The sequence below is a fragment of the Trachurus trachurus genome (assembly GCF_905171665.1).
Source record: "Trachurus trachurus genome assembly, chromosome: 23".
Lineage (NCBI taxonomy): Eukaryota > Metazoa > Chordata > Actinopteri > Carangiformes > Carangidae > Trachurus > Trachurus trachurus.
Window position 1 is genome coordinate 15,684,510 of NC_139912.1, and position 25,772 is coordinate 15,710,281.

Sequence of the window (25,772 nt, forward strand, 5' to 3'; positions counted from 1 at the left end):
TCATGTCGACTAAGGACTGGGAGAAGTTTCAGAGTTATCCGTGGCTTCTCTGAGTACAGGGGGTCTCGGCGTAGCAGTGCATGTCCATATAACGGTTGCAAATGGATACCAACTGTCTTCGTAACAAAAAGACACACCAAAAACATCCAAATACCTCCATGCTGCTCGTATGTAATGTCCATCTTGTATTGAAGCCCCGAAATGCGAAATTGTTCCGAAAAAAATTAAATAAGTCTATATTTCATGCTTGTTTGTAGCGGAAGCTCCTTGTTTATAGAGGAGAGACCCCCTGTAACTCAGAGAAGCCACGGATAACTCTGAAACTTCTCCCAGCCCTTAGTCGACATGAGGGTGAGTAGATAATGAGTGCAATTTGAATTTTGGGTGAACTATCCCTTTAATTTGATTTCTGATGCAAATTTAATTGACTTAAAAAAAGACTACTACTGCAGTTTCCCTGTGTAATCAAACTGGTGGCTGACAAACTATATGCTCCACATGACCTCGTTCTAAGGGAGAAAAACAAAGGTGCAAACGTCACTGAGGGAACCAGAATGGGGCGGCAGGGGAAGAGGGGGTTCAGGACTAACCAGTCCTGTTGGTTTAAGACCTTCAGGCCCTTCAGGGTCCTTGAACGGCAGCGCCTCCGTCAGGCTCTTCAAGGCTGACGGTTGCCGTACATCAGCGGTATGATAAAGACTGAGATGTCGTCCCCGGAGCCCAGGCGCTCGTTGGTGATCCTCCAGCCCCGGTCCCTCAGCACGCCACGGGCTCGCATGACCAGGTCCTGTGCCGCCATGGTGTACCTAGACAACAGAGACAGCCTTAATATCACAGTGAATCTGCAGTTATTTGGTTATATAAGAAGCTGCGGCTCATTTTATTCAGTTTGGAACAAGAGGCTACTTGAAAATTCAATTGCGTCCTTTTTAAATGTAGAAGGTGACGGTGGCAGACTGTGATGAGATTTTAATATTTTGGTTGAGACAGTTGATGTCTGTAGACTTAAAGTGATGAGAGGACACTTGACCCTCTCTGCTCTGCTCTGCCAAATGTTTTAGTCAAAATGTGCCACGATACAAAGAGCAAGTGGTGAGCGGCCAAGGTTGCACTTTATCCTTGGAACAGAAACTGAGCCTGTTAAATAAAATATGCAGCAAAGTGGCAGTAACGGCGTTCACATTTGGGCACGGCAATGGAGCAAATGTGAAACTGAAAAACAAGACGGGAAAAAATGGAAAAAGAGACATGAAAAGCGTCTCACCTGTGCAGGTCGTCGGGGTCACAGTTGGCTAGAAAAGAGGTGACCGACTCGGCGACTTCCTGGTTGGAGAGGACGTCCCAGAGTCCGTCTGTCCCCATCACCAGGACATCATCAGCTCCGTGCTCGTAGTACGTCAGGTTGTAAACCTTCACCTGCGCAACAAACCGCAAAACATTAATGTTCATTCTAAAACACTCTGATCAAGTCACATCTCTATGTTTCAGATTTTCAAAAATGAAGTAGAAGCATCACCACAAAACCACAAACATTTGGTAGATTTGGGGAGTCTGGTGCCTTTGAACATATGAAGGATATAATGGGTTTATCTCTTTGAAAATCGTATTCATAATGTTGCCAGACAATTGTAATAACAACCTGAACCTGCTCGTTGCAAAGGCAAGTATCTCTGGTGGATTCACTATACATGAATGTGGACAAATGCACCAATCAATTAAACTGCAGTAGCTGCAGCTGCTTGGTACATAAAATAAGACCGAGGTTGAAATTCTTCAGGTGTTTTACTTAATTTCAAGATTTAAAACAAAAAGAAAAAGTGTGCAAGCATGAAGAACATCAAAAAATAAAATGGCCGTGTTATTTGAATGATATCACTTGTGCGCTGCCATTCAGGTGACAAGCTCGTTACATTTTCTTTCTTAAATAAGTTGTTTTATAAGCGTTGTATAGCTCAATGGGTTAAGCAGGCGCCCCCATACACAGAGGCAACAGTCCTCACTGCATCAGACCCCAGCTCGATTCCCCCAGCAACCCTTTGCTGCATGTCTTTCCCCCCTCTCTGTCTCTCCATTTCCTGTCTTTATATCTGACTGTCCTGTCAATAAAGTTGTAAAAGCACCAAAAATATAATTAAAGAGACCCAGAGGAGTTTGCTTTTGATTATAAAAGAGTCTCATATTACTGTGGATGAATCTACATTACCCACACTTGTTAATGGGTCCATTTTCGATAAATATATCGTTTTGTCTTTATAGTTATTTTGATATTATCATTTAGTGGTCGGCTCGCCCAGCATTTCCTGCTTTCTGTTTCCCGGACGCTGCCAGGCGGGTCATGGGAATAACGCCGCCGGATCGCCGTTTATGGTCGCAACTACGACGGAATCTGATCGTCTTCGAACCTCCGACTTTCATTCTTGATGAATGAAAACATTCTTGGCAAATTGCTTTCGTCCATCTTGCACCGGTCCAAGAATTTCACCGTGCGCGCAGAGGCTCATGGGAAATGTAGTGTGAAAACACTTCGCTATCCGAAACTCCTCGTAGTCCCTTTAAAAAAAAAGTTATTTTACGTTGTTTTCTCTCTAATTACCCTTGTTTTCCTATTTTGCCTTTAGATCTGTAGTGCCACTGCATGTTCACTCAACATGTTGCTATTTGAGGGCATTGCAGGCATCAGCTGGACAGGAAGCTCCATATATTGGCTATTGTCAGCACAGAAGACGAACAGTGACCTCAAATTATAAAGATTTCCTCCCATGGAAGTTTCTCATCCGCACTGACATTTGGACTCATCTAGAGCTCTTCACACCTTAATGAACTCAGTGCAGTTTTCATTCGCTGACAGAGTTTGGTGAGAGGTGAGAGGAGTTGTGTTTGTGGGAGACAGAGAGACACAGACAGAGACACAAAGAGCTGAGAGGAGTTAAATCCTCCACGTGAACCTGCTGTGAACCCGGGTATTAATGAATTAAAGATCAAGCAAAGAGCTCTGGGAGGAAAAAATGCAAAACTCTGTAAGACGAACTACGTCAGGAGATGAAAGCGCTTTGAAACCGGTGCCAGACAGTCAGACAGGTGAGCTCATATTCTCCAGCAGCAGAAGACCTGGTTCAGACAAAGTAGGCAGCAAAATGCCACTTCTAGTGACTGTGGAGCAGATTTAATGGGGTGCAGAGGAAGGGCAGGTCGTGTGACCGAAGTCATGACACGGAACAAGCGACGGAGGAGTCGGGGGCTGGCAAAGAGAAAAACTACAGATCTCTCAGATGGAAGAGAGGAGACGGGAAACATCTGCAACATGGAAATTTGTAATAATCGTAGCAGCGACGGGAAGCAACTCAAATCTGAGAGGTCAGGGAGATAGATGCTGACATGTGCACCCACAATCCTTTGTGTTTGGGGAAAACCTAGCATGTAATGACAAAATGAAGCACAGCAAAACCCGACACCTGCTGTATGTGTTTATGTCTTCCTGACTGCACCAGAGACAGGACAGGATCATTAGGACTCATCTGTGTACCCCATGCTCCCCAAAATTTACATAATAGCTGGATTATAAAAAAATACATTTTTCTCTTTCATGGAAAAAAACAGCTTCTTTAACTGTTTTCAGGAGGTGTGTGGTGGTGGTGTAGCGTGTGTTACCTCAGGGCAACAGGAGAGGAAGGGCTTGATGTAGATGTTGGAGTCGTGAACTTTGAGATCGTGGTCTCCGAGGCCGCGTGTCACGCCGATGGTGGCCAACACCCGAGCCTGTAAAAAAAAAACAAAGACGGGGCAGGTTTGCTTTCAGCTTTTCTTTGAACATATGGAGACAAACATGGTTCTCCATCAGCACGTACAACATACGTAGGCGGCGGAGCCGGTGACAACTGCTCGCTGCACAGTGTGTCGCGATGTAGATTTGCATTGAAGGCGAGATAATGCATACAGATGGTCTTTGTTTTTAAATCAGAGGGAATACGTGGGTAAATACAGATTGCTATATGTCAGGCTGGCAGGATGTTCGCCGGTTCAGTCTGTCAGATCTCACATCTGTTGAAATCTAAACGTCAGGTTGTTGGCACCGACTGAGAGCTCCTGTGTTGCATTGATGTTCATCATGTAGCTGTATATACACCGAACAGGCTGATCTCCCTTTAACACGCTGATTTGTTCCCTACACGTTGTGTGCCAAAGGAAGCTGCATTATGTGCAGCAGCAGTCCTCAAATATATCACACAATGTATGAGACAATTTAAAGTGTTGGCGTGTGTCCTAAGGGCACGGAAACTCGGCGGTGTTATTTTTCTATTCCTTTAATTATCAAAAAAAGCTCCTTCAATATTCCTCCACTCTTTCATCCCTGAGTGACTTTAAAGACAGAGGAGCTGTGTGGTCGACAGAGGCTTTTTCCTCCCTCCTCTCTCTCTCTCTCTCTCTCTCTCTCTCTCTCTCTCTCCGACGACTTGTTTCGTCTCTTTGCATGAAACTGAGCTGATTGAAAATATGAAACAAACTGACACAACTTGAAGCGTTTTTGTGCAATTTATTTAGGGGAGATGTTTTCAGTTTTTCGGTGTCTACTTCTACTTCTCATCTCTCCCCCTGCTGTCCCAGTGGGGATTAGCTTCACTTCTCAGAGAGATGACTGTCATCTCCCGAGTGCTGCGTGTCCATCCGAACACCAGTGTGTATGTGTGTGTGTGCGTATTAGAAGTAGCTACTGGAGTGAAACGGATGGACCGTCTCCTCTCTCTTCTAGTCTGGATGTACATTGACACACACACACACACACATCCACAGCGGGTTACTCGCACATCAGAGACCAAGTGTTCGCCCACTCTCTGGGTAGCTGGCAGGCATGGAGAGAATGTGTGTGTGTGTGAGTGTGTATGTGTGTGACTGACAAGGTTGGACAGAGTGATTTACTTTCTCCTCTACACTGCTGAATTCTAGATATATGTTCAGGTCGTGGACTGGACACACATACACGCCCTTACCTTTTTCCCTTCACCGTATATCAGTGGAAACTTGAGATCTTCATCTTCGATGGTCTTGTACGCCCTGTGTTTAACGACAGAAAAGAAGATCATGACACACGCATACACTCTTAAAAAAAGGGGGCAGAGTGGAGTCAGTGAGAAGAGTGAGTGTAAACTTCCAAGGTTTTTTTTAATTAGACCGTCTCTCCTCAGTGTCACATCAACTCTGGGAGACATTTTCGTTCTTCAGCAGCTCCAACAGTCAGCGCTTTCTCCAGCCTCTCCCTAAGGTGCGTTTTTTTTAATTTTATTATTTAACACATGGCCACAGATGTAACACAAACAAATGCACCTGCCATCTGGCTGACGACTGGGCGCTTTTGTCTTACTTCATCACATCATTATTTAGTTAATGTAATTTGTGAACTGTAAACACAACCTGCCTTTCACCGAACATCAAGACACAAAGTTAGCATCCAGCTGGAGAAGGTAATGAAACTAAATCACTACATTTTTCTATATGGAGTAGGAGGGGAGGAGAAACCAGCCACAAGAAGAAAGAGAACTACAAAGTGATCTCGCTCTGCATCAAAGTACCAAAAAAAAAAAACCCCATCACTACACTGTCATAAAGTCATTTCCTTTTTCTATCCTCCATTGTTAAAATTCAATTCAGTATTGAACATTTATAAAACTAAGGGACTTTCTGGGGTATTTTTTTATTTTTTAAATTTTTTTTACAAGAAATTGGTGCAGTAGGGGCTGATATATTCTGTCTTTGAGTATTTTAGCCCCTGGTATATGGGATGAGGCTCCAAAAATAGATGCAACTTGATAGCTTCTTTTTGTAAGGACCCTCCCTGCCTTGATAGAAATCCCACAAAAAAAATCTTCAATAAATAATATTTGAAGAGGTTCACTAATATACTAAGAAGTGGGAAACAAAGCGACTGATATTCTTTGTGAAGGTTTTCCCCGAACTTTGATTTCGCCTGCACCTCCATACGAGAGCGTTTCTCTAGAGTGCAATAACAAGTGTTTTGCTGCTGAAAAATTTAGTGAGAGAAAAAAGGAGTAAAGGGGCGAGGGGGGGATGGGAGGGTGGGGTGTTGGCGAGAAAAACACAAGCCAACAACACAAAATAAGTTCAGAAGTGCACAAGTGGAAGCAGAAGATTTGAAAACACACTTAGAAATGGAGCTTTGATGTCAGACTATAAGACTCCATGGTTTGACGCTGATGTACTTAAACTAGCTAGATTAGACTTGGCGTCACCAGTCAGCGAAGAATATCAACTACTTCAAACGGCTTCGTATCTGACCGCCGTTTGCTCCGTCTGTCAGTCTGTGTCTCTCGCTGCCCACTTGTCTGTCTCAAACGGAGATATGTACTTTTCGCAGCCTCAAACACAACCCTTGTCTTTTTGCCTGGGCTTTTTTTTTTTTTTTTTTTTTTTTTTGGTTTTCCTGCCTGCCTTTCTGCAGGAGAAGTGAAGATACAGCTTCATCTTCTATCAGCCATCCTCCCTTCCTCCCTACAAACTTTACATCTCTCACTGAAAGAGAGGGAGAGAGACAATGAGTCATACACTGCACTTATTTATCCGTTTACTCTGCTGAATGAAAATGCTTATATTCAGTCTGACCTTCTCCTTTGCTTTGACCACCTTATAGAAACACTTATAAATACAAAAAACAGTCACTATTTCAATTAGAAATATGAGTTTTAAAGATTTTCCGTGGTTTATATGTAAACATCCTTCAGTTTTCATCTGTTTGGTTGGACAAAACAAGCAATAAGCAAACACAGCCGAGGGCTTTGAGAAATCCTGACGAGCAGTTCTGCCCCTTAAGCTTTGGCTCCTTATGAATGCTACCTTGCTCAAGGGCACCTCGACGGTATCTGCTTCTGGTAAACAAGCTACAGTAGCCAAAAGCAGAGTCATTACAGTCTCTTAGTTTTCTCAAATGTCTCAAAATTATTCTCCTGCTGCCTGGGTTTGTGCCCGGGCTAAAATTCAACACGAGGAGATTTAAAAATGAGACAGCTGAGCTATGGGGCTCTGTGTAGAACCTTGCTAATTTATTGAATAATGTCAAGTCCAGAGGGCTGTCATTGAATGCCTGCACTGAATCTTGTTAACTTATTATTTATTACATTGTATCTAAATTTCATAACAGAATGTACTGGTGTTTATTTATGAACTTACAGCAGCCTCTGTTTGGATAATATTTCAGAAATATGGCTTGTTAAAAATGAAAATATGTTATAATCATATTTTCTTATCAACATAGCATCTGTAATGTGCAAGGGGTCACAAAATGATCACCCAACTCTGACCTCAGCCCCATGGCCTTTTTATTTTAACATCCTCTTCCTATCTGTTTTGGATAATAGCTCAAACTTTACTGTTTTGGTTTACTCTCATTTTTAACCTTGTCGCTGTAGCAGGAACCTGTCTGTAGCACAAACAACGGCTTGGCTTAGATAAACCCGCCGTACACAAACTACCCAGCACCAAGCAGCAGAGAAGAAAAAGTTAGCGGCTAGCTAGCTGGGTTAGCACAGCCTTTAAAAAAACAGATATTTCCCTCAGGGGTTTGTGTGGAGCAGTGATTCCCAACTAGGGGTACGCAAGCACATTACACATGGTACCTGGAAACATTTATTAATTTATTTCCAAGATGATAAGTAAATATTACCAGTCATTTCATAAGCCCATTACTAAAATGGTACGTGCGCGCCATGCCAAGGACATGCCAAATATTAATAAATGGCTCAAATGTCCAGTTACTGTTGCTCCGGACTCAGAGAGCTGAATGTTACGTTATGAATGTTATGAGAGTTCAATAGAACAAAGGCAGGTTGATTTTTATTTATTTTTATGTTTAATTTTAGTTACAAAAAACAAAAATGAAGTTATTATTTAAATGCATAAGTGTAAAAGGAAATGAACAACAAACATGACTCAAAATAAATGTCAATATTGCTCAGTTTGTATAAATTAGCTGCTATTTGCTAACAGGTTTGCTATCTTAAAACATGAAAGTGTTTTGTTTACAGTGTGTTTCCACTGCACCAACAAATCTAATTTTAACATTCAGAGCAAAAATTTAACATGATCCCTGCGCAGGTGATGACAATGTTTACACAGACAATAATGATACTGTAGCCATCAACAACATAATATATAAAACCACTCTAAGCTACTTCCTTGCGTCAATAAGAGCTATAACACAGTAATCCATACAGTGGCTGGCTACTGAGGGAGTGGGCCCTTATTGTGAAATATATATCACACACACACACACACCACAGCAGTGCGGCGTGTGCATCTGTGTGTGAGAGCGAGTGTGTCAGTAAAAGCACATCTCATTACTGGCTTCCACTGCAGCCACAGTTTAACAGCGTGGTGCCTCGCAATCCCACATAACCCTGCACACACGGACCCAGCTCTGCTGTATCATCGTATCTTATCAAGTTAGGCTGCTCCCTCATTAGCTCTCTGCCGGTCTTCTCAGCTCTGACTGGGTAGAAGAGTTTGAGCAGCAGTGCAGGAGGGAAAATGAGTGCGAGGAGCAGGGATTCAAACCATGGTGAGATAAACTAATGAAGTAGTTTTGAGATCAGTGTTTCATTCAAAGCGATGGGGCCGGGGTTAGCACTCCCATAAAATTAGAAGGTTTCATTTCACATCATAACTTGACAGGTATGATTCATAGTGAGGCAGGCTTTATTGTGGATATGGAGTCTGCTATCTCTAAGTGTTTTGTCTGCTCGGGGAATATAGTGTGTAAAGGAGAGAAAATTAAAGAGACAGAGGGAGACTGGAGGGGGACTCACCAGCCGTTCATGGTGAAGTCTCGGTAGAGCATCCTCTTGCCCACCTCCTTTCTCTGAACCCTCCGGGGAAATTCCAGGTGCGTGAACTCATTTCCTAACAGGTGAGGCTGCATGAAACCCTGGAGGACAAGACAGCGATGGTCCTCGAGTCAATCAAGCTGCTAAACGTGTGGCAGATTTGCAGATACAATGAAAAGTCATTTTTCATCACTTTGGTTTCTTTGCCCTTTGTCACTGCACTCATAAGCCCGACTCATCCTGAAAAGCTGAGGCTGGAAAGATATGATATTGCAGAATTAAAATTCTGCTGACAATATATTGGCCACTTTTCTTTTCTTTTTTGCCTAAACACATATAACAAACAAACGTCCAATGATTCATTCATTGGTGTATAGCTCCTGGGTTCATCATGATGTAAAAAATAGTCAAAGTTAAAGTCCTGAACAATCAGGAAATTGTAGGATTCAAAGAAAAGAAGAAAAATGTCTCTTGAGACTGTTTTTCTGTTACCTATCATGTTATGAGATTAATACTACTCAATGGAATAATATGTAAGAAGCATTTCAATTTTATAGATGGTGTCATCAGTGAATTGCTTTGTGCAATCTATAATAAAAACCTATATCTAAGTTGCAGATGTGAGCAAATATTTCAGAAAGTGGAACCATATAATATTTGACATTTTTATCTGATTTTGGTCTATCATCAAAAATACCCCACGGAAAGAACCTATAGGTTTTAATATAGGTTTGAATATATGTGACATACATAAAATTGGCCGTTTTCATATACACATATATGCTAATATATATGGTGCATATATGCACAGATATATATATTGCGCATATATCCTCATGAGTATATAAAGGCTATATATATATATATATATATATATATATATATATATGTATGCTCATATATGAAACCTATATGCAGTTTATCTGTGCATACTGTACAGGTAATACTCAGAAAATTAGAATATCGTGAAAACGTTCATTCATTTAAGTAATTCAACTTAAAAGGTGAAATGAATATATTATTTAGACTCATAACAGGCATTGCAAGATATTTCAAGCTTTTATTTGTTAGAATTTTGATTATTATGGCTTACAGCTTATGAAAACCCCAAAATCAGAATCTCAAAAAATTTGAATATCGTGAAAAAGTTCAATGTTGTAGCTCAAATTGTCAGCCAATTAATCCAAAACACCTGCAAAGGGTTCCTGAGCCTTTAAAAGCTCTCTGTCTGGTTCAGTACAGTTCGCAATCATGGGGAAGTGAATGAACTTTTTCACGATATTCTAATTTTCTGAGTATTACCTGTATATGCTGCATATATGCACCATATATTAGCATATATGCGTATATATGAAAACGGCCAATTTTATGTATGTCACATATATTCAAACCTATATTAAAAACCTATAGGTTCTTTCCGTGTAGGACTTCCGGTTTATTTTCCATCAATTCCTCTGGGTGAGCTCCATCCATAACAAAGTATCATAATGTATGTGCTGTTCATAACACCCATTCTCAGCTGATGAGCTTGTTGCACATCCTCACACTGGTTGCATTCCCCTGTTGCTCGGCTCCGCACGAGAAACTGACGGACTTCAAATGCCTCATTGATGGTGTTGCTAACAACACTGTGTGATTAACCTTTTGACAAATATGTCCAGACTTACGTATATTATTATACTCTTCACAGAAAAGACACAAAGGTATATTTTTCTTACCAGGAACTGGAGTCGCTGTCGCTCTGATTCAGGCGTGAACTCTGTTGACACGGGAACAATCTCGTTGTTTCTAATAATGATGGCCCTGCGGAAAAGTTGGAAAAGTAACGTAACCTTGCCTCATTCAAAAGGAACAAGCAGCTCTATTAGTGGCACCTTCCATCTCTATCTCCCAGCATGGCTGATGCACTGCCATTATATGTCTCTGGGAGCCCTGGGGTGCACTGCAGTGTAATTAACCCTGCGTCCTTCACAAACCGTTTCATTTAGAAGGGATGAGCGCACGCACCTGCTGTCACCTGCGTTCCCGACGTATAGTTTCCCGAGCAGGTACACCACAGTGAGAGCCGTGCATCCTCCTGTGATGTTGTACACTTGCTTCTCCTTCTCGATCTGGGCGTCCTGGGGAGAAAGAGACAGACAGTTTCTTTAATGAAGCGTCACTTAAGAGGACGGCAACAAAACAAAAGGTCGTTAAAAACAAAATCCACACTGTGAGCAGCCCACACAGGCAGAGAGAGAGAGAGAGAGAGAGTTTAAATCCATAGTCTGTTTCTCGTTCTGCTCAATAACTCTAACACAGTAAGTGAGCAAGAGACCAGACCGATACAATTTGATCAACTTTTCAGAAGGGCAGACCATGTATGTGGGCATAGTTGTCAACTATCGATCGATTTAACCTGAACCTCTTGTTGCCCGTGTGTCAGTAAACAAGTGCTTGTCATGCATGAATAATGCAGACGGTGATATGTGAGAAGCTTTCTATCTCCACTTCCGAGTTTTACAGAGCCTTGTGCTGTGGCTGTGCAAGTGCACACTCCCAGATTGCAGTTATTTTTCTGCTCATTTTATGAAAAAAAAAAAATGTCCAAGCTTAAGATATTCTCACTCCTCCTTTTATGTCATTCCTATCCTCATATTCATACAACCGGTACATAATCACATGAATTCCTCCCAGCTTCACAGGTCTGTGCAGACACCCTGCAGACAGAAGTCTCTGATGAGCAGCTTCTCCCCCTCCCCTCCCCTCCCCTCCGCAGGTGGATTTCTTTCTGCAGAGGCCACAGCTTTAACTGACGCAGTGATCGTCTACAACAAAGGATGTCAAATCAAGTGTAAGACTGTTTCTAGCCCACAAAACGGAAAAGGTGACGGGCGGAGGGGAGAGAGGGGAGGAGGGGATTGATCTTAAAAGAGCTTTCGTAGTGATTTTTTCATAAGTAGTCCTAGGGTTGAGCTTGAACAATGTACGCTGCGTTCTGTTGCCATCTAGTGGTGATGTAATGATATTTAGTGTATGAACACGTTTCTCAAAGCAGTTAGAAAGAAGCATACACTACAAAGCAGAGATGGAAATGTCAAGGAAACACACGACCGGATGGGATAAAAGAAGCAGTTCTGTTTCAGGCGCATGCATTAATTATTTTTGGATCCATTTGGGAAGACGCAAAGGTAGATTTCATAGGGCTGTTTCTCCTTTCTCCTTTGATTCAACAGCAATTGATGGAGAAACATTTGGTGCGATGCTGCGGCGACGACAGACAACCACGGTCTAACGTGTACGGATGAGTGGCATTCAGCCAGCGGCCATCATTTCATAAGGCAGCCAGATGCCAGTTTGTCCTATAAACTTTGAACAGAGATGCTAAAGGTTGCGGTCCGTGTGTGTGTATGTGTGTTTGTGAATTTGTCCTCAGGTCAGAATATCAGTACAGACAGCAAAGCAAAAACAAAACAAGGGATCCAGAAACTGACAACAGCCTTCGTTTATCTGTAGCTGCATGCAGATGTTGGCTCCATCAGTCTCTATATTTCCCTATGTGCTTGGTATCAATGTAAATATGGACTGTATACACGCTGCAGTTGTGTAGCTGTGCGTGGGTGCTGCCAAACATGTGATGCATTTAAGTGTTTTAAGTGTTTATTATTTAAATAGAACCCACTGTGAGATGACTCCATATCTTTCAGTTCAATAGTCAAGAGGATTTTAATTCCAGTGACAGTCGAACACTCGTGGAAAGAGGTCGGCTTCATTTAATTATACCACATTGAAAAAGGGTAACAGGATTCAAGGACTCAAGATGCATCTCAGCAGATTAAAGCCAAGGCAACAACAAAGGACGCCTCAAGTGCTTCTCATCTTTTTGACCCCATCTCGTCGGTTAATCCTGACCTTTGCTGTGTTTTTATGCACCTCATGTTCAAAGCCACGCTGGTGAAACTCGTAATGACTACGGATAGCACCTAATGACGGCTTTTCATTATCTGTATTTATCCCTTTGATTAATTAACTTTAAAGGAAATCTCAGAAAGCTGCTTCTATATTGAAATGTTTCGTTCCCACTGATGTTCAGTTGATTGTCTTAAAAGGCTAAAGAAGGAAACTGAGACTAATATATTTACACTGTATGACTTAAATGACTTGAAAGATGAATTGATAATCAATCAAAATTGTCAGAGATTAATTTGCTGTAATGATCGGTTTTATATGACTGCGTTCAGACTGGAAAAAAACTGATAAAAATTGTGGGAAAATGAAAACTTGACCCATTAAAGCATTCAAGTGTTGCAACATTTTTCCATGGCGGATGTTTACACATGTTCTTGTAATAGGAATACATTTGTGTTATGAATCACACTGTGTATTTCCTGCCATATTTCAAAATGTCAGCCCAACCTTAATAACATTAACACTTAATGTGGATTATTTTTAAGAGAGCGAAGAGCAGGAAAAAAAGGACATAAAAGCAGAAGTGTCAGACGACTGATCCCTGAATCCCTGATGATGAAAACTTTTCTGCAACCTTCACAGGACATTTCTCAACATAAGAGCATCAACCAAAATTAAAATTAATAAGTAATGATGCATGACAGGGCGTGAAAAACTTTCAGGACTCACCATCTCTTTGAAGGCGTTCTCTATGGCTCCTATCACCAGGCTCTCGTGCTGGATCTTCTTCTCCGTGAAGAAGCGAGGCGGCGGCGGCGCGCTGGACGGGGAACCGGGCGCGCCCGCTGCCCCTCGCAGAGAGGCGGCGCGCGTCAGGGCGCGGTGAGGGCCCGGGATGCTTCCCTGGAGGTAGGGGTTGTTGTTGTCAGGCTCTTCCCCGAGCACGGTCGGAGGCGGGGAGGCCAGGTTGCGCAAGATCTCAATGACGGCCTGGAGCTGGCAGGCGATGTGGTGCTGCAGCAGGCGGGAGGCGACCACCGCGGCACCGGATCCAGCGTGACCATCGAACAAAGCCCAGTAGTGAAATACCAGCCCTTCACTGTCCTGCAGACACAATGTACAAAATTTTATTATATATTTAGGGAGAGGGTCTATAGGGGGATCGCCATTCAGATCAAAGTGTGAGAGTGTGAGTGCTACACATCACAAACAGTAAAAGTAAAAAAAAAAAAAAACATGTACCTAAACTTATACCACACCCACATGACACAAAACCATTCTGAAATATAATGTGAATAGGGTGTGGATGGAAACACTGAGGTCTTTCCTTGTGCAATCAGTGACCACACACACACACACACACACACACACACACACACACACACACACACACACACACACACACACACACACACACACACACACACACACACACACACACACACACACACAAATCAGAGTTGGGACAAAAATGATCTTCCTTTTTCACTTCTATATGTTTTTAAATTTAAATTTGACCTCCCTTTTTGTGCTGTCGATAGATAGATTAACTTTATTACAGACTCGTCCAGATTAGAAAATAAAAGAAAAAGGTTTAAAAAACAAACAAACAAAAAATAAAACAGTAAGGGGTCATCTAACAACCCATTTTTAAAAAGGCACTTATACCAGTGTTTCCAGAGCTGTGACGTGCAGCGTGTGGCGCTGTACGTGATGTTCGTCAGTTCCAAAACAACAACCATATTCAGACGAGAAATGAACTTAAACATCACGATTCTTACTACGTGTAAGGGTCGCTCACATGGATTGAAATATTTGAACGCCCAGTCATAACAGTTCATTGTAACAATCAAAAATAAAACTATGCAGATAGTATCACACCAGTCTTTAGCTAGATAATATCTTTCTTTTCTTATATTTTAAAGGGGAAACAGATGAAGACAGACTAATGCTGCTGGATGAACTTGTGTTATGAGTGAGTCATAAGTGAAAGGAGAGACCCAGGAGAAAATATCATGACTCATTCTGTCCAACAGTGTGTGGGAACTGCGGAGGTCACATCTCCAAATCTCTTCATCTCTTTCCGTCGAGGGGAACAGCCCGAGTCCTCCTCTAACACTTCCACGCCAGCGGCGTTACACCATCTGCTTGGCATTACCTGACCCTCAAAAGCACACTGTTCCTCTGCTGCAATTTCTTCTGAGGATTCCTACGAATCCACTTTGTCTCTGACTCAACTACTCTGAGTGAGTGATTCTCATATTTTTGATGACTGACCCTACTAGAAGTATGACAAAAACACATTGTGAAATCCTAACTCAGAAACTGTTACTTTGAATTATAAAGTCAAGCATATTATAATTTATACAACACCATATCACAGCAGAAGTTTTCTCAAAGCACCTTTACTGTAGCCTTTATATTTTAGCATTGTAACTTTATTTGATTTCAATGACACTAATCTTTGACTTTTATCAAAATATCATACACCATAAACTATTAGCTTAAAACCTGCTTGTGTTTGTAAAAGATAAAATAAAATAAAAAGATCCCACTCATGTCAACAGTACACAAAGCTCCAGCTAGCAAGTGGTTAGCTTAGCTACAACCAGAACCCTCTAAAATTCACTTGTTTCGTCTGACAGAAAGTGTAAAACCACAAGTTTTTGTTTGTGCTCAAGGTTTAGTGAAGTTATCAATTAGCACCTTTGAACAGAGCTAATCTAGCTGTTTCAACTTGTTGACTGTTCATGCTAAACTAATCTGTCTCCAGCTTAATATTTAACATTTAGTCCAGTGTTTTTCAACCTTGGGGTCGGGACCCCATATTGGGTCGCTTGAGATTCAAATGGGGTCGCCTGAAATTTCTAATAATAAAAAAATTACTGATGAAAATATATTTTTTAATTATTATTCTTTTTCAAATTATGATTAAAAACACCACACACAATCTTAAACAACTGTATTCTATATTTTAACTTTCTTGACTAAAAATCGAGTTCAAATAAAATGCAGCATATACGAATTGATGAATCTTGAATGACGGGGTTGCCAGAAATTTGTGATGTCAAAATGGGGTCACGAGCCAGAAAAGGTTGGGAACCACTGATTTAGTCACAAGAGGGTTATCAATGTTCTCATATACCTGTGGACAAGAAAGCTAAGTCAAAATGTCAAAACCATTCTTTACACTTTATACTTCAAATTGGAGCACATTTAGAAATGTTACAGAGATTTAACCACATTTTTAGGGCCTTAATGTGAACACAACTCCAACTGTTCTGCATATGCCTGTGTGCCTATGTTCACTGTATCAATCCTGTGTTTGTGTTTATGTGTGTATATCCACCTCTCCCAGCTTGCCGTGCTCCATGCGGAGCCCGAGTCCCTCTCCGTTGGGCAGAGAGTTGCGTCTCTTGGCGGTGGGGGTCTTGCTGGGTGTGGAGGGAGGGCAGTAGCTCATCGGCCTCCTTCTGGCTACGACCACCTCGCAGCAGGCCTGGTCCTCATTCAGCGCGCTTTTACCAGCATTAATCACCCTGTGGGAGAAGGAAGAGGACAGTCAGCATTGGTATACAGGATGAGTCATATTTAAGGCCATAGGCTTGTCTACAGAAATTCAGGCGTCTTCTGATATAAATATACCCTTTTCGTTTTTCCAGTTAAAATTTTGCTACAAGCAACAGATTCACCGCTGGCTGTGATTTGCCAGTCTGACAGCTGTGGTCCGGAACAAAGGTTTGAATGAAAGCCGACCTCAGACGCTTTTTGTACGATGAAACGGTGCTGCGGTCTTTAATGGTTATTATGGCTCACTGCAGGATCACAACAATTAGTGCGAGACGCAGCCTGAGGTTTCTCTCTTTTCACCCAGTGAGGCAGCTGGCTTTGTATGTTTCATGTTGCAGATGATGATCAAACAGAAAGCGCTCGTTTGTGGTACGGCTCTGTTGGGAGTGTCCTGATGCATCGGGACAGTCGCTTCTGGGTGAATTAGTGGTCTTTGTTTGTGTGTGAGTTTTTACACGCATGCCTAAAGGTGTGCGTGTGTGCATGTGTGTGGTCTTATTCAGCCTTATTTAAGCAGACAGGACAGACCACAAAGAGAGATGATGTCATGACCCAGTAACAGCTTAGGCCAACCACACACAGTAACTATGTGGTTTGACTAAACATAATAATATGATGTCTCAGGTTCTTGCTCTGACAATTTTTTGTGTTGTCATCACATGTGGTGCAGAGATCAGCGCTGACCGGATGCCTTATGTGATCTGAAAAGAATGCAACAGCTGTTTCTTTTCATTGACTGTTTCAATAAAAAGCTTTACAGGCAAAATATGCGACTGGGTGGGTCACAGGGTGGAGAACGTGATGCAGTGAAACCGGCCAAATGTTGTACTTTTTCTATTAGCAATAACTGTTGATATCATCATAGCTATGATTTTGTCCTTTTCTATTAAACATTCAAGTCCAAATCACTTATGGCTGGATGGAGCTGTCCATGGTACTGAAAATGGAATTTAAATTTGACAAATATTAAAATGTTACATTTATGTTACATCATAAGTACCTACGACTTGTGCACACCCATTCAGAGTGCAACCGTATAACTTGACTTTATCCCTCTATGGTACGCACTATGATGCCAGTGGGGGAAAAAATATTTGGAGTGTTTTTATGTCTCAAAATAGACTAAATAAACATAATCTAAAGAAATTTTAAAAAATTATTTATTTTTGGAAGTTTTTGGGATTTATTGCCTGTAGGCAACATTGTACCATTACGGTTCGTCATATACTGTATTAGAAACACCAGTCTCTGTAGACTTTCACCTTCACTGGCCTCATCCTCATCCGAATTCTCATTCTCATCTTCCTCATCATCATCATAATAGCCTGATGTTTACTTTACTGCATCCAAAATCAAATGTATTAAGGATAAAAAAACAAAATTATGATGAATTATATGTTTTTGAACATTATATTTACACCTAAACACACACTACCATAGTCTCATAATGCAATTTTGATTCCATAATGGTCCAGTGTTGCCTCAAGGCAACATTGCAATTTTCTATAATGGTACGTTGTTGCTTTCGGGCAACAGGTGCATTTTAACAAGTTTCCATTATTTAATAAGTAACTAAATTGCATGGAACTATTAAAAATTAAACTTTACTAATCTATTAGTGTAAATATATTTTTTTCCAGATGAAAAAGGGCCAGGAAGTTATGTTTTCAGACCGTTTTAGTGGAGCAAAATGGCAAACCTGTTTCCTTTGAAAAAGTCTGCAAAAAAGGGTTTCACTATGGCTTCTTGAAAGTCATGTGATAAATTTAAGCATTGTTATTGGTTCTCTAAGGTCTCCTCAAGTGGTATGTTGCCTGAGGGCAACATGGTACCATAGATTTGTAGGTGTCCACCATGCTAGCATGCAATGCTGGAGTGATTTATGCTAAATTGTTTTCGCATGCTAACACAGCAAGATAACAAACATAGAAAACATTGTGCCTGATTAACATCAACATGTTAGCATCATCATCAGCTGATGTTAGAACCATAGACTGTATAAAAAAGTTTAGGTTATAAGGTTAGAACGTTCTGAGACGTCTCCACACCTTCCCTGAAATAAATCTCGAAACAATGTTTCACTGTGGCATCATACAACAAAACAGTCATCAATTCACAGCATGACAGGGTTGCATTAACAATACATTCCCAATTATTTTCACAACTCAAAGGTGGCAACCCTAAATTAGCTTAGCCCAAGATCAGGCTAGCAGACCTGTTATGACTTGCGTAAGACTTGTTTACACAGCTGTAGCATTTTAAAGCATAACCCAGTTTCTACTTAGTGACTCAACTGAATAAAACCCCCTCCATTAAAAATTAGACACATTAGCTTCCAGTGTTAAATTACACACACAACTAATTTGCAGTGATGCACTTTCACTGGCCCGCTCAAAGGTCGCTCAACCTGCAGAACCATTAATGACCGCTGATGTAACAGGGCTGCCAAAATATGGAGGAGAGAGTGAGATGGTGACGACAGATCCATCAAGACTGGCAAGTCCGACAGACATCTCTGGAGGCTGTTGTGCGTGTCTGTGTGTCTTGAGAAATTGGCATGTCTATTTATAGACTCAGACTGTGGGATGTTTTCTGCTAGGCAGCATCATTGTCTAGTTCTTAGCCTCAAAGGCTTGTTAACCCTAGATGGAAAGAGATGAAGAGGTTCAAGGAGAAACAGCAAAACAAAAAGGCATGTAAGATGTAAATGAGGCTATATATGCTTATGTATGTGTTTTCTAATATATTTGAGATATTCTACTGTTATCTTCATCACAACAAGTGTTTGTCTGCTTAGATTTCTTATTTTCACATTGTGTGTAAAATTAAAATGTTTAATACGTATAAACAAAGAGAATTTAATTGAAGAGAGGCAGAAGGAGACAGAGAGAGAAAACATGTTTGAAAAGCTTGTTAGCTGCCTGTTGCACCTGTCTGGTCACCATCTGGGTCTCAGAAAAGAGAGAAAGGAGGTGGAGGGACAGTGTTGGAAACATATCCGCATCTTCATCACAATGTGCAATGATTTAATGAGAGGAGCATGCATAAATACAGACCTCTGTATTTTATTTTTTCCAATATGTTCTAATGTCGCTCTCGTCTGATTCCTATTAAAGTTACATTTTATTTGAAATCTTAATAAAATCCATAAAGCCTCAGAGACAATTCATTCATCATTATAGCTGCAACAGTTAGTTGATGAACAGAAAATGAACAGGAACAATTTTGATGAATGATCGATCATATTCAAGCAATAATGTGGGAATGTGCTACATTTTTTTCTTATATGATATAATGTCTTTTCAAACTACTGGTTTAGAGAAAGAAAATAAAACAATCTGGCAACTTCTAAAGGTTTTTACACACAAACAATTAAATCAAGACACTGACAAGGTCCCTGTTACAGAGACGTTGATTGATCTTCTCCAACCACGTGTGAAAAATGTTTTTAAAAACTGCTCGCCATGTCTTGTGGTATTACGGGATCTCCTGAGCTAAAGCTGGCACTACTTTGGTTATATGCGTCATTCATCATCATGAACGCATAGTATAAAAGCCATTATGTCCAGGGGGCTGGATTTCTCTCTGATTACTCAGCTCTGCTTTCGAACCTAATGCGTTACCACTGCAGCCATAATTACAGTGGAAAATGCCCTCTGAGTTATTACGGCTATAAAACCCTATAGCACATAGATCGCTTTTAAGCTTGTTGACACACACGCACACAGGTCCAGGATGCCTTTGTCTGCATCATCTAATCTACTGTCAGCAAACACAGTAATAAGATGACCTGTGCGAGTACGAACATGTGCTGCTGATTGTGGTACTGTATCTGTGATAAAAATGTGTTCATGTGAACTTTTCAACCCTGAATGTAAAAACTATGAGGGAAAGAGCCATCCTCATCCTTCATAACTACAGCGCATTTAATTTAATAATCCTTCTATGTTTCATGAAAGGTGCAGCTGGTGCTATTGTGCACTTGTGATTGGGAGTAATCCTGCAACTCATTTGTCCTCATTTCACCATTTGCAGGAAGAGTGATAGTCATTTTTATTTCCCTGCCAATCAAATTTTTGTTTCATTTGGAACAATTACCTCCCCCCCCATTAGGAACAAAACCTAATTTTCCCCTCCATTGTCAGACATCTAATGCCCTCTTTGTTTCTCTACCCTCTGCAACAGATTCTGGGCCAGACATTGGCCCCAAGGATGTTATAATTATTTGGAGAAGCACAATGGCTGAAAGCTCTGCTTCTATTTAACTTGGAACATGAAAGGCACAATAACAGTGAAACAGCTATGAGTTAAATACAGAAACAGCCTTTCAAATAGTCAAAAAGCACTTTTTCTTCAGGATTTTGGTCATGATTGGACAACCACCTGAATGCACAAGATAAGAAAACACAAAAATGAGTTTGAATGCAATATCAAAATGGAGGCTTTAGATATCTCCTAATGATGCTTAATGAGACTGTGAGGCCTGTTACTAACATAATGCTGTAATTGTGAGGGGGGGGGGGGGGGGGGGGGGGGGGGGTGTATTATGATTTAGCCTACCCCTTGAAAATCTTTACATCTTTTGAAACAATTAATTAGTCTTTTTTTTTAATTATTTATTTATTCATTTATTTATTTATGTTTTTTTGGGGGGCTTTTAGGCTTTTAATTGATAGGATACAGTAGCTGCAAAGAGACAGGAAATGGGGAGACAGAGCGAGGGTGAATGGCATGCAGCAAAGGCCTGGCGGTGGAATCAAACCGGGGCCGCTGCAGCGAAGACTACAGCCTCTGCATATGGGGCGCCTGCTCTACCTAGTGAGCTAAACGACACTCTGAAACAATAAGTCTTTGATTTCAGAAAAAAGCACGTAAAAAACATAAGCCTAATTGGCTACTTATCTTAATTATACATAAATTAGCAAGCGGCAGAACTTCAGTGTTTTCTGTTCCTATTTTCAAGTTTTACGTTTGACTTGTAACATTACAAGAGAAAACGTCTTTAGGAAGAGGAGCTCCTTGAGTTCGGTTAACATAATGCTACACTGCATCCTTAAATGGAGCTGCTAGCGCTACCCTACACTTTGATATAACAGCATTCTGGTGTGTGGATCAATGCTACACAGTGGATATGTTAAGTGCAATAAGGGCTTTTTAAAACGCTCTTAGGTTGTGAAATAGTTGGCTACTAATGTAGGCTATAAGCTAGCGTGATATGCTAATGTTTGCACTTTAAATCAAGGCAAAAAAACCCCAACAACTTTTATTCCTAGGTTTTTGGATCATAAAAAAAACAAATAAATTGTGATCCCTAATCAATCGCCTTTGTCCATTCTGCTGTTTGTTGAGGGCACTAATGCTTGTGTGAAGCAGAGTGGAGAGGGTACATGAGAGTCAAACGGCAGCTGTAATGACAACACAGGAGGCTTTAATTACAGATAAACGCTGATTCGAGCTGAACTCATTAACCACACCGCTCCCCAAAGAGACACTTCACGCCCGCTCTGAGTATCAGTGCGAGTCGAGTGTGTGTGAGAAACGTGGTTATTCACAGTCACTGGGTGATAGAGTAGTGTGTCAGACACACACTGAGGAGTATCTCTCAACATTTTCCACAAATCCCTCAAACTTTATCTGTATTATTGTATTATAATCCAGCACCAGAGAGGAGAGGAAGGGAATACACACGTCTAATAATATAAAAAGGGACTTTGAGAGAGTAATGTTACATGATTCGTGCAAAAAGAGCCTGGCTTTGCTGAGGAACTACTATAAAATGCTTTCAAATGTAATCAGTTATTGGATTAACGCTGAAAACAGAGTTGCATCAAAAGCAGAAAGGTGCATCATATCTCAGTTTATGATGGAGGCCGAAATATCACCTGATATGTAAGGAAGTAAAGGAGGTAAATTGACGGGTTAGGGACATTTATCAGGACAGTGGTTCATTAATGAGACCCCTCTTATCTTTATCTACAGAGTAACTGAGGAGCTATGTGACATACTACTGCTTAATCGGCATTAGTTCCAGATTTGCTCCTTGCTGACTACTCAAGACTTTGTGTTCCTTATTGTGAAATGCCAACCACACACACAATAAAGGCATCGGAGCCGAGAGACAGATTTCTATCTAGGAGTTCACTTTTGTGATACATTAACTGTGGCAGAGGAAGGGATGCAGCAGCAGGGAGCTCAACTGCTGACATCATGTAGTTAATGTGTTCAAAAGACTCACAAACAGACACACAAAGGCAGCAAGACTGAAATACCAACAGAACAAACTGCTGACATTTAAGTTAAAGTAATTTCTGCCATTTACCACACATTATGATCCTGCTGTGCTTCTTGTACTGCAGCTTTCTTTCTTTCTTCCTTCCCGCTGACCTGCTGTCGATATTACACAGTACATTTATCACAAGTGTGCTGATTATGACTTGAGAGAATCACTTTGTCCTGTTAAGAGCTCCCTGCTGTTCGTGGCCCCCCAGGCTACAACCTGCAACGCACTGCAATCATTACATTAACACATGTGATCCAACGTCCAGTTACGGCCACATAGACACCTGCAACACACCAACGCCTCATCACGCCACTTTCATAATAAGTAACTGCATTCATGTTATAATGCACTTTAAAAAAAAAAAACAATTACACCATGGAACAGCCTTAGGGACTAAAACATTTTGTCTGCAGCATGAACTGTGGCATGATTCTGAAAATTATTATTGTGCACTTTTCAAGTCACATAAATGACACTAAATTTGGAAATGGGTTGTTATTTTTGGATCACAAAAATAGTTTTCCTATCAGGAAAAGTGCAACTACATAAGTAGCCTAAAACTGCTGTGCAAAAGGCCATGAGGCCATAAACAAATTGATCACTGCTGTACAGCTGTATGTTTTTACTGATGGAAGCAGCAACAAACTCCTCAATTAACAGCGATTTAGAGAGTAATCAAAAGGCCATAATACGAGGCTGCATCTGACTGAAGTGCTTTCACACACTGACACAAACTGAGCAGTTGTAGCCTAATACCCCCGATGCTGCTGGTGGAGGATGCATCATCCCCTCGCACGTGAACACCAGCTTGACTGCTGTCATCGTGTTGAACAGCACGCAATTACAGTGTGGCGCTAAAAGCTGGAGCAAAGCTGCGCTGTGGAGATGGGTGCAGGTCACAACAGGTGCAACTGTGGTGCTTTGTGTTGTCAGCCTGACACAATGAGCGCAGGTCTGAGGTGAAGTGCAGGGATGGACACCTGCTCCTGGGCCTCCTCAATGCATGATGCTTTACATGATTATACCACTGTGGTGACAGGCAGGAGCCGCAGCCGCCGGGGTTTACTTACTCAGCGTATCCGGTGGCCCACGGTAATCTCCTGGTTTCCTTCAGGATGAGGATGGGCCGGGCTATGTGGTCCGCGGAGCACTCGATCTCATCCGGGGACAGGCCGAGGAACTCGGGTCTCATGTACGGGAATTTCAGCGGCAGCTCGGAACCAGGGTTGCCCCCTCCACCGGAGCTACCGCCGGCCATGATCCCACCCATGAATCCGGCCACGGCGGACTTGACCCGGGTGAGCATGTTGTTGGCGCGTCGCGGCGGGGCGTCCGTCGGCCGGTGCGCGGCGCCGCGGCTCCCTTTCCCCGAATTCCCCCCCAGCTCGTCCGTGCTGATCGACGGCAGGCTCGATGGAGAACAGGAGGCAGAGGAGCAGGAGGAGGAGGACCTCAGATTACCACGGCTTCATTCATTCATTCAGAGCCGAGGCATGAGCCGCAACCGGGGGGCAGGGCGACAAAAACAGCAGAGATGCTTCAAGTAAAACCCTGCACACCCCCATGGACAGTCATTGATAACAGCTCGGCCGTCGTGTACGCGGAAATACTCTGAAGATTATCGAGTCATGTGACACATCCAACGGATCCACACTGTAAAAAAAAAAAAAAAAAAAAAAAAAACAGAAAAGAAAAGAAAAACAATCAATGATGATCTTTCTGGTAGCCAATATGAATCTACTTAAAAAAAACAGCATTAAAAAAGAAAGGAAAGAATGAAAAAACATGCAAAATACAATGATGTGAAATCCGTTTTCAACTTTGCTTTATTTCCAATTATTGCAGAAATTTTCAGGGAACAAAAGCAACAGAAGCAACTTAACACTGCTCCTTTTGAAAACAGAAGGCCAAACATGCATTGGAAACAATATGGCAGCTGTAGCCTATAATTTAACCTGTTTAAATCAAATCACCCCGACAGTAGTTAAAGGGTCGAAAAGCTGCAATGACTCTGTGTGACTGACATTTTTTACAGTGCAGGATGAGCAAAGATTGATAATTCTTACAGGGCAGGATGAGCAGCTTACAGCAGCTGACAGCAGGTTAAAGGTAAGTCAGGTCTATATCCGTGATACGGGCTATAGAGGAGGTCTGAGCAGAAACTTACCTGTGGGAAAGAGCCGCTTTTTACATTAAGAGGTCCGGCACACTGTCATTTTGCTGCTGTCGAACATCCCAACGTATTGTATTATATTATATTATATTATATAGACACTCAAAAGAGGGATGAGTTTGGAGTGTTTCCTCAAAATAAATCCCAAAGTCTTAGCTGGAGCAGTCTGGAGCAGCCCGAGGGCGTCACTAGTCAAAATCATGTCACCGTGTTTGCCTAGACTGAGCTACAGGTTTTCTCCCAGTTACGCACAATCACATGACCAAAAAACATAGGGGACACTCAGTCAGGGCCCAAAGTGTTTTGAGTCTTCTACCAGTCAGGTAGTAGTCAAAGGTGAACAGACACAAACAGCCTGGCACTTAGCCCAGCCTGGGATTCCCTTAATCCTCCCCAGTGAAAAAGGTGTAATATGTCCCTGTAAGAAATAAATGGGATACGACGCAATGGCGAGATTTTGGACTTGATTTAACAAGTTATTCAAGATTAAAGCTTCTGTACTCGCGTAATTCGTGCGTAATTACGCGCAACCAGGTTCCTCCGTTTAGTGGCAAAATATAGTAAATCAACTGAAAGGAGATCTTCAACTTAGTGAATGTTAAGTTATGATATGATATGATATGATATGATATGATATGATATGATATGTTAATGATTATTGTTACTAATTATTATACATATAATTGTCCTCTATTTATTTACAATTGAAAACTATGGCTTTTTATTAGCTATCTAAGAATGAATTTGCAACACTAAGCTTGATCACTCAATGAATTTAACTCAGGACTAAAAAAGCTTAAAAGCTGGGACCAATATTTACCTGAATTATTATCCAAAAAAAAGGCTGCAGGTACTGTAATACACACAGAGTCCCAGTAGATAGAGCCATTACACTGAACTAGTTTAACAACTTTTCACCCACTTCTGGGAAACAGTAACAAAAACTGGAAACATCTAAGATAATAAATTAATCCACCTAATGTCAGTAGCCCTGTCATTATTGTATGCTCCTTTTATGATCTATACAGCATAA

General features: G+C 41.4%; 1 protein-coding gene across 1 annotated transcript; it reads right to left on the reverse strand.

Moving 5' to 3' along the window:
- Nucleotides 1-506: 506 nt before the first annotated feature.
- LOC311006898 (protein phosphatase 1H-like) lies at nucleotides 507-24,298 on the reverse strand. The gene is made up of 10 exons (XM_083999920.1): nucleotides 23,637-24,298; nucleotides 16,066-16,255; nucleotides 13,446-13,820; nucleotides 10,836-10,948; nucleotides 10,547-10,631; nucleotides 8,811-8,929; nucleotides 4,986-5,049; nucleotides 3,649-3,756; nucleotides 1,265-1,416; nucleotides 507-806 (listed from the first exon to the last, which is right to left on the reverse strand). Exons 1-10 carry the CDS (start codon nucleotides 23,870-23,872, stop codon nucleotides 659-661), a joined length of 1,590 nt encoding a protein of 529 aa, XP_083856046.1. The 5' UTR covers nucleotides 23,873-24,298; the 3' UTR covers nucleotides 507-658.
- Nucleotides 24,299-25,772: the final 1,474 nt, after the last annotated feature.

What these genes read in the sequence shown, in the direction of transcription:
- LOC311006898 (XM_083999920.1), bottom strand. Translation starts at nt 23,872, where the DNA reads ATGCTCACCCGGGTCAAGTCCGCCGTGGCCGGATTCATGGGTGGGATC. An exon ending in GACAGCGACTCCAGTTCCTG is followed by an intron (nt 8,930 to 10,546) that starts GTAAGAAAAATA and finishes CTTGTCCTCCAG; the next exon opens with GGTTTCATGCAGCCTCACCT. An exon ending in TATACGGTGAAGGGAAAAAG is followed by an intron (nt 3,757 to 4,985) that starts GTAAGGGCGTGT and finishes TTTTTTTTACAG; the next exon opens with GCTCGGGTGTTGGCCACCAT.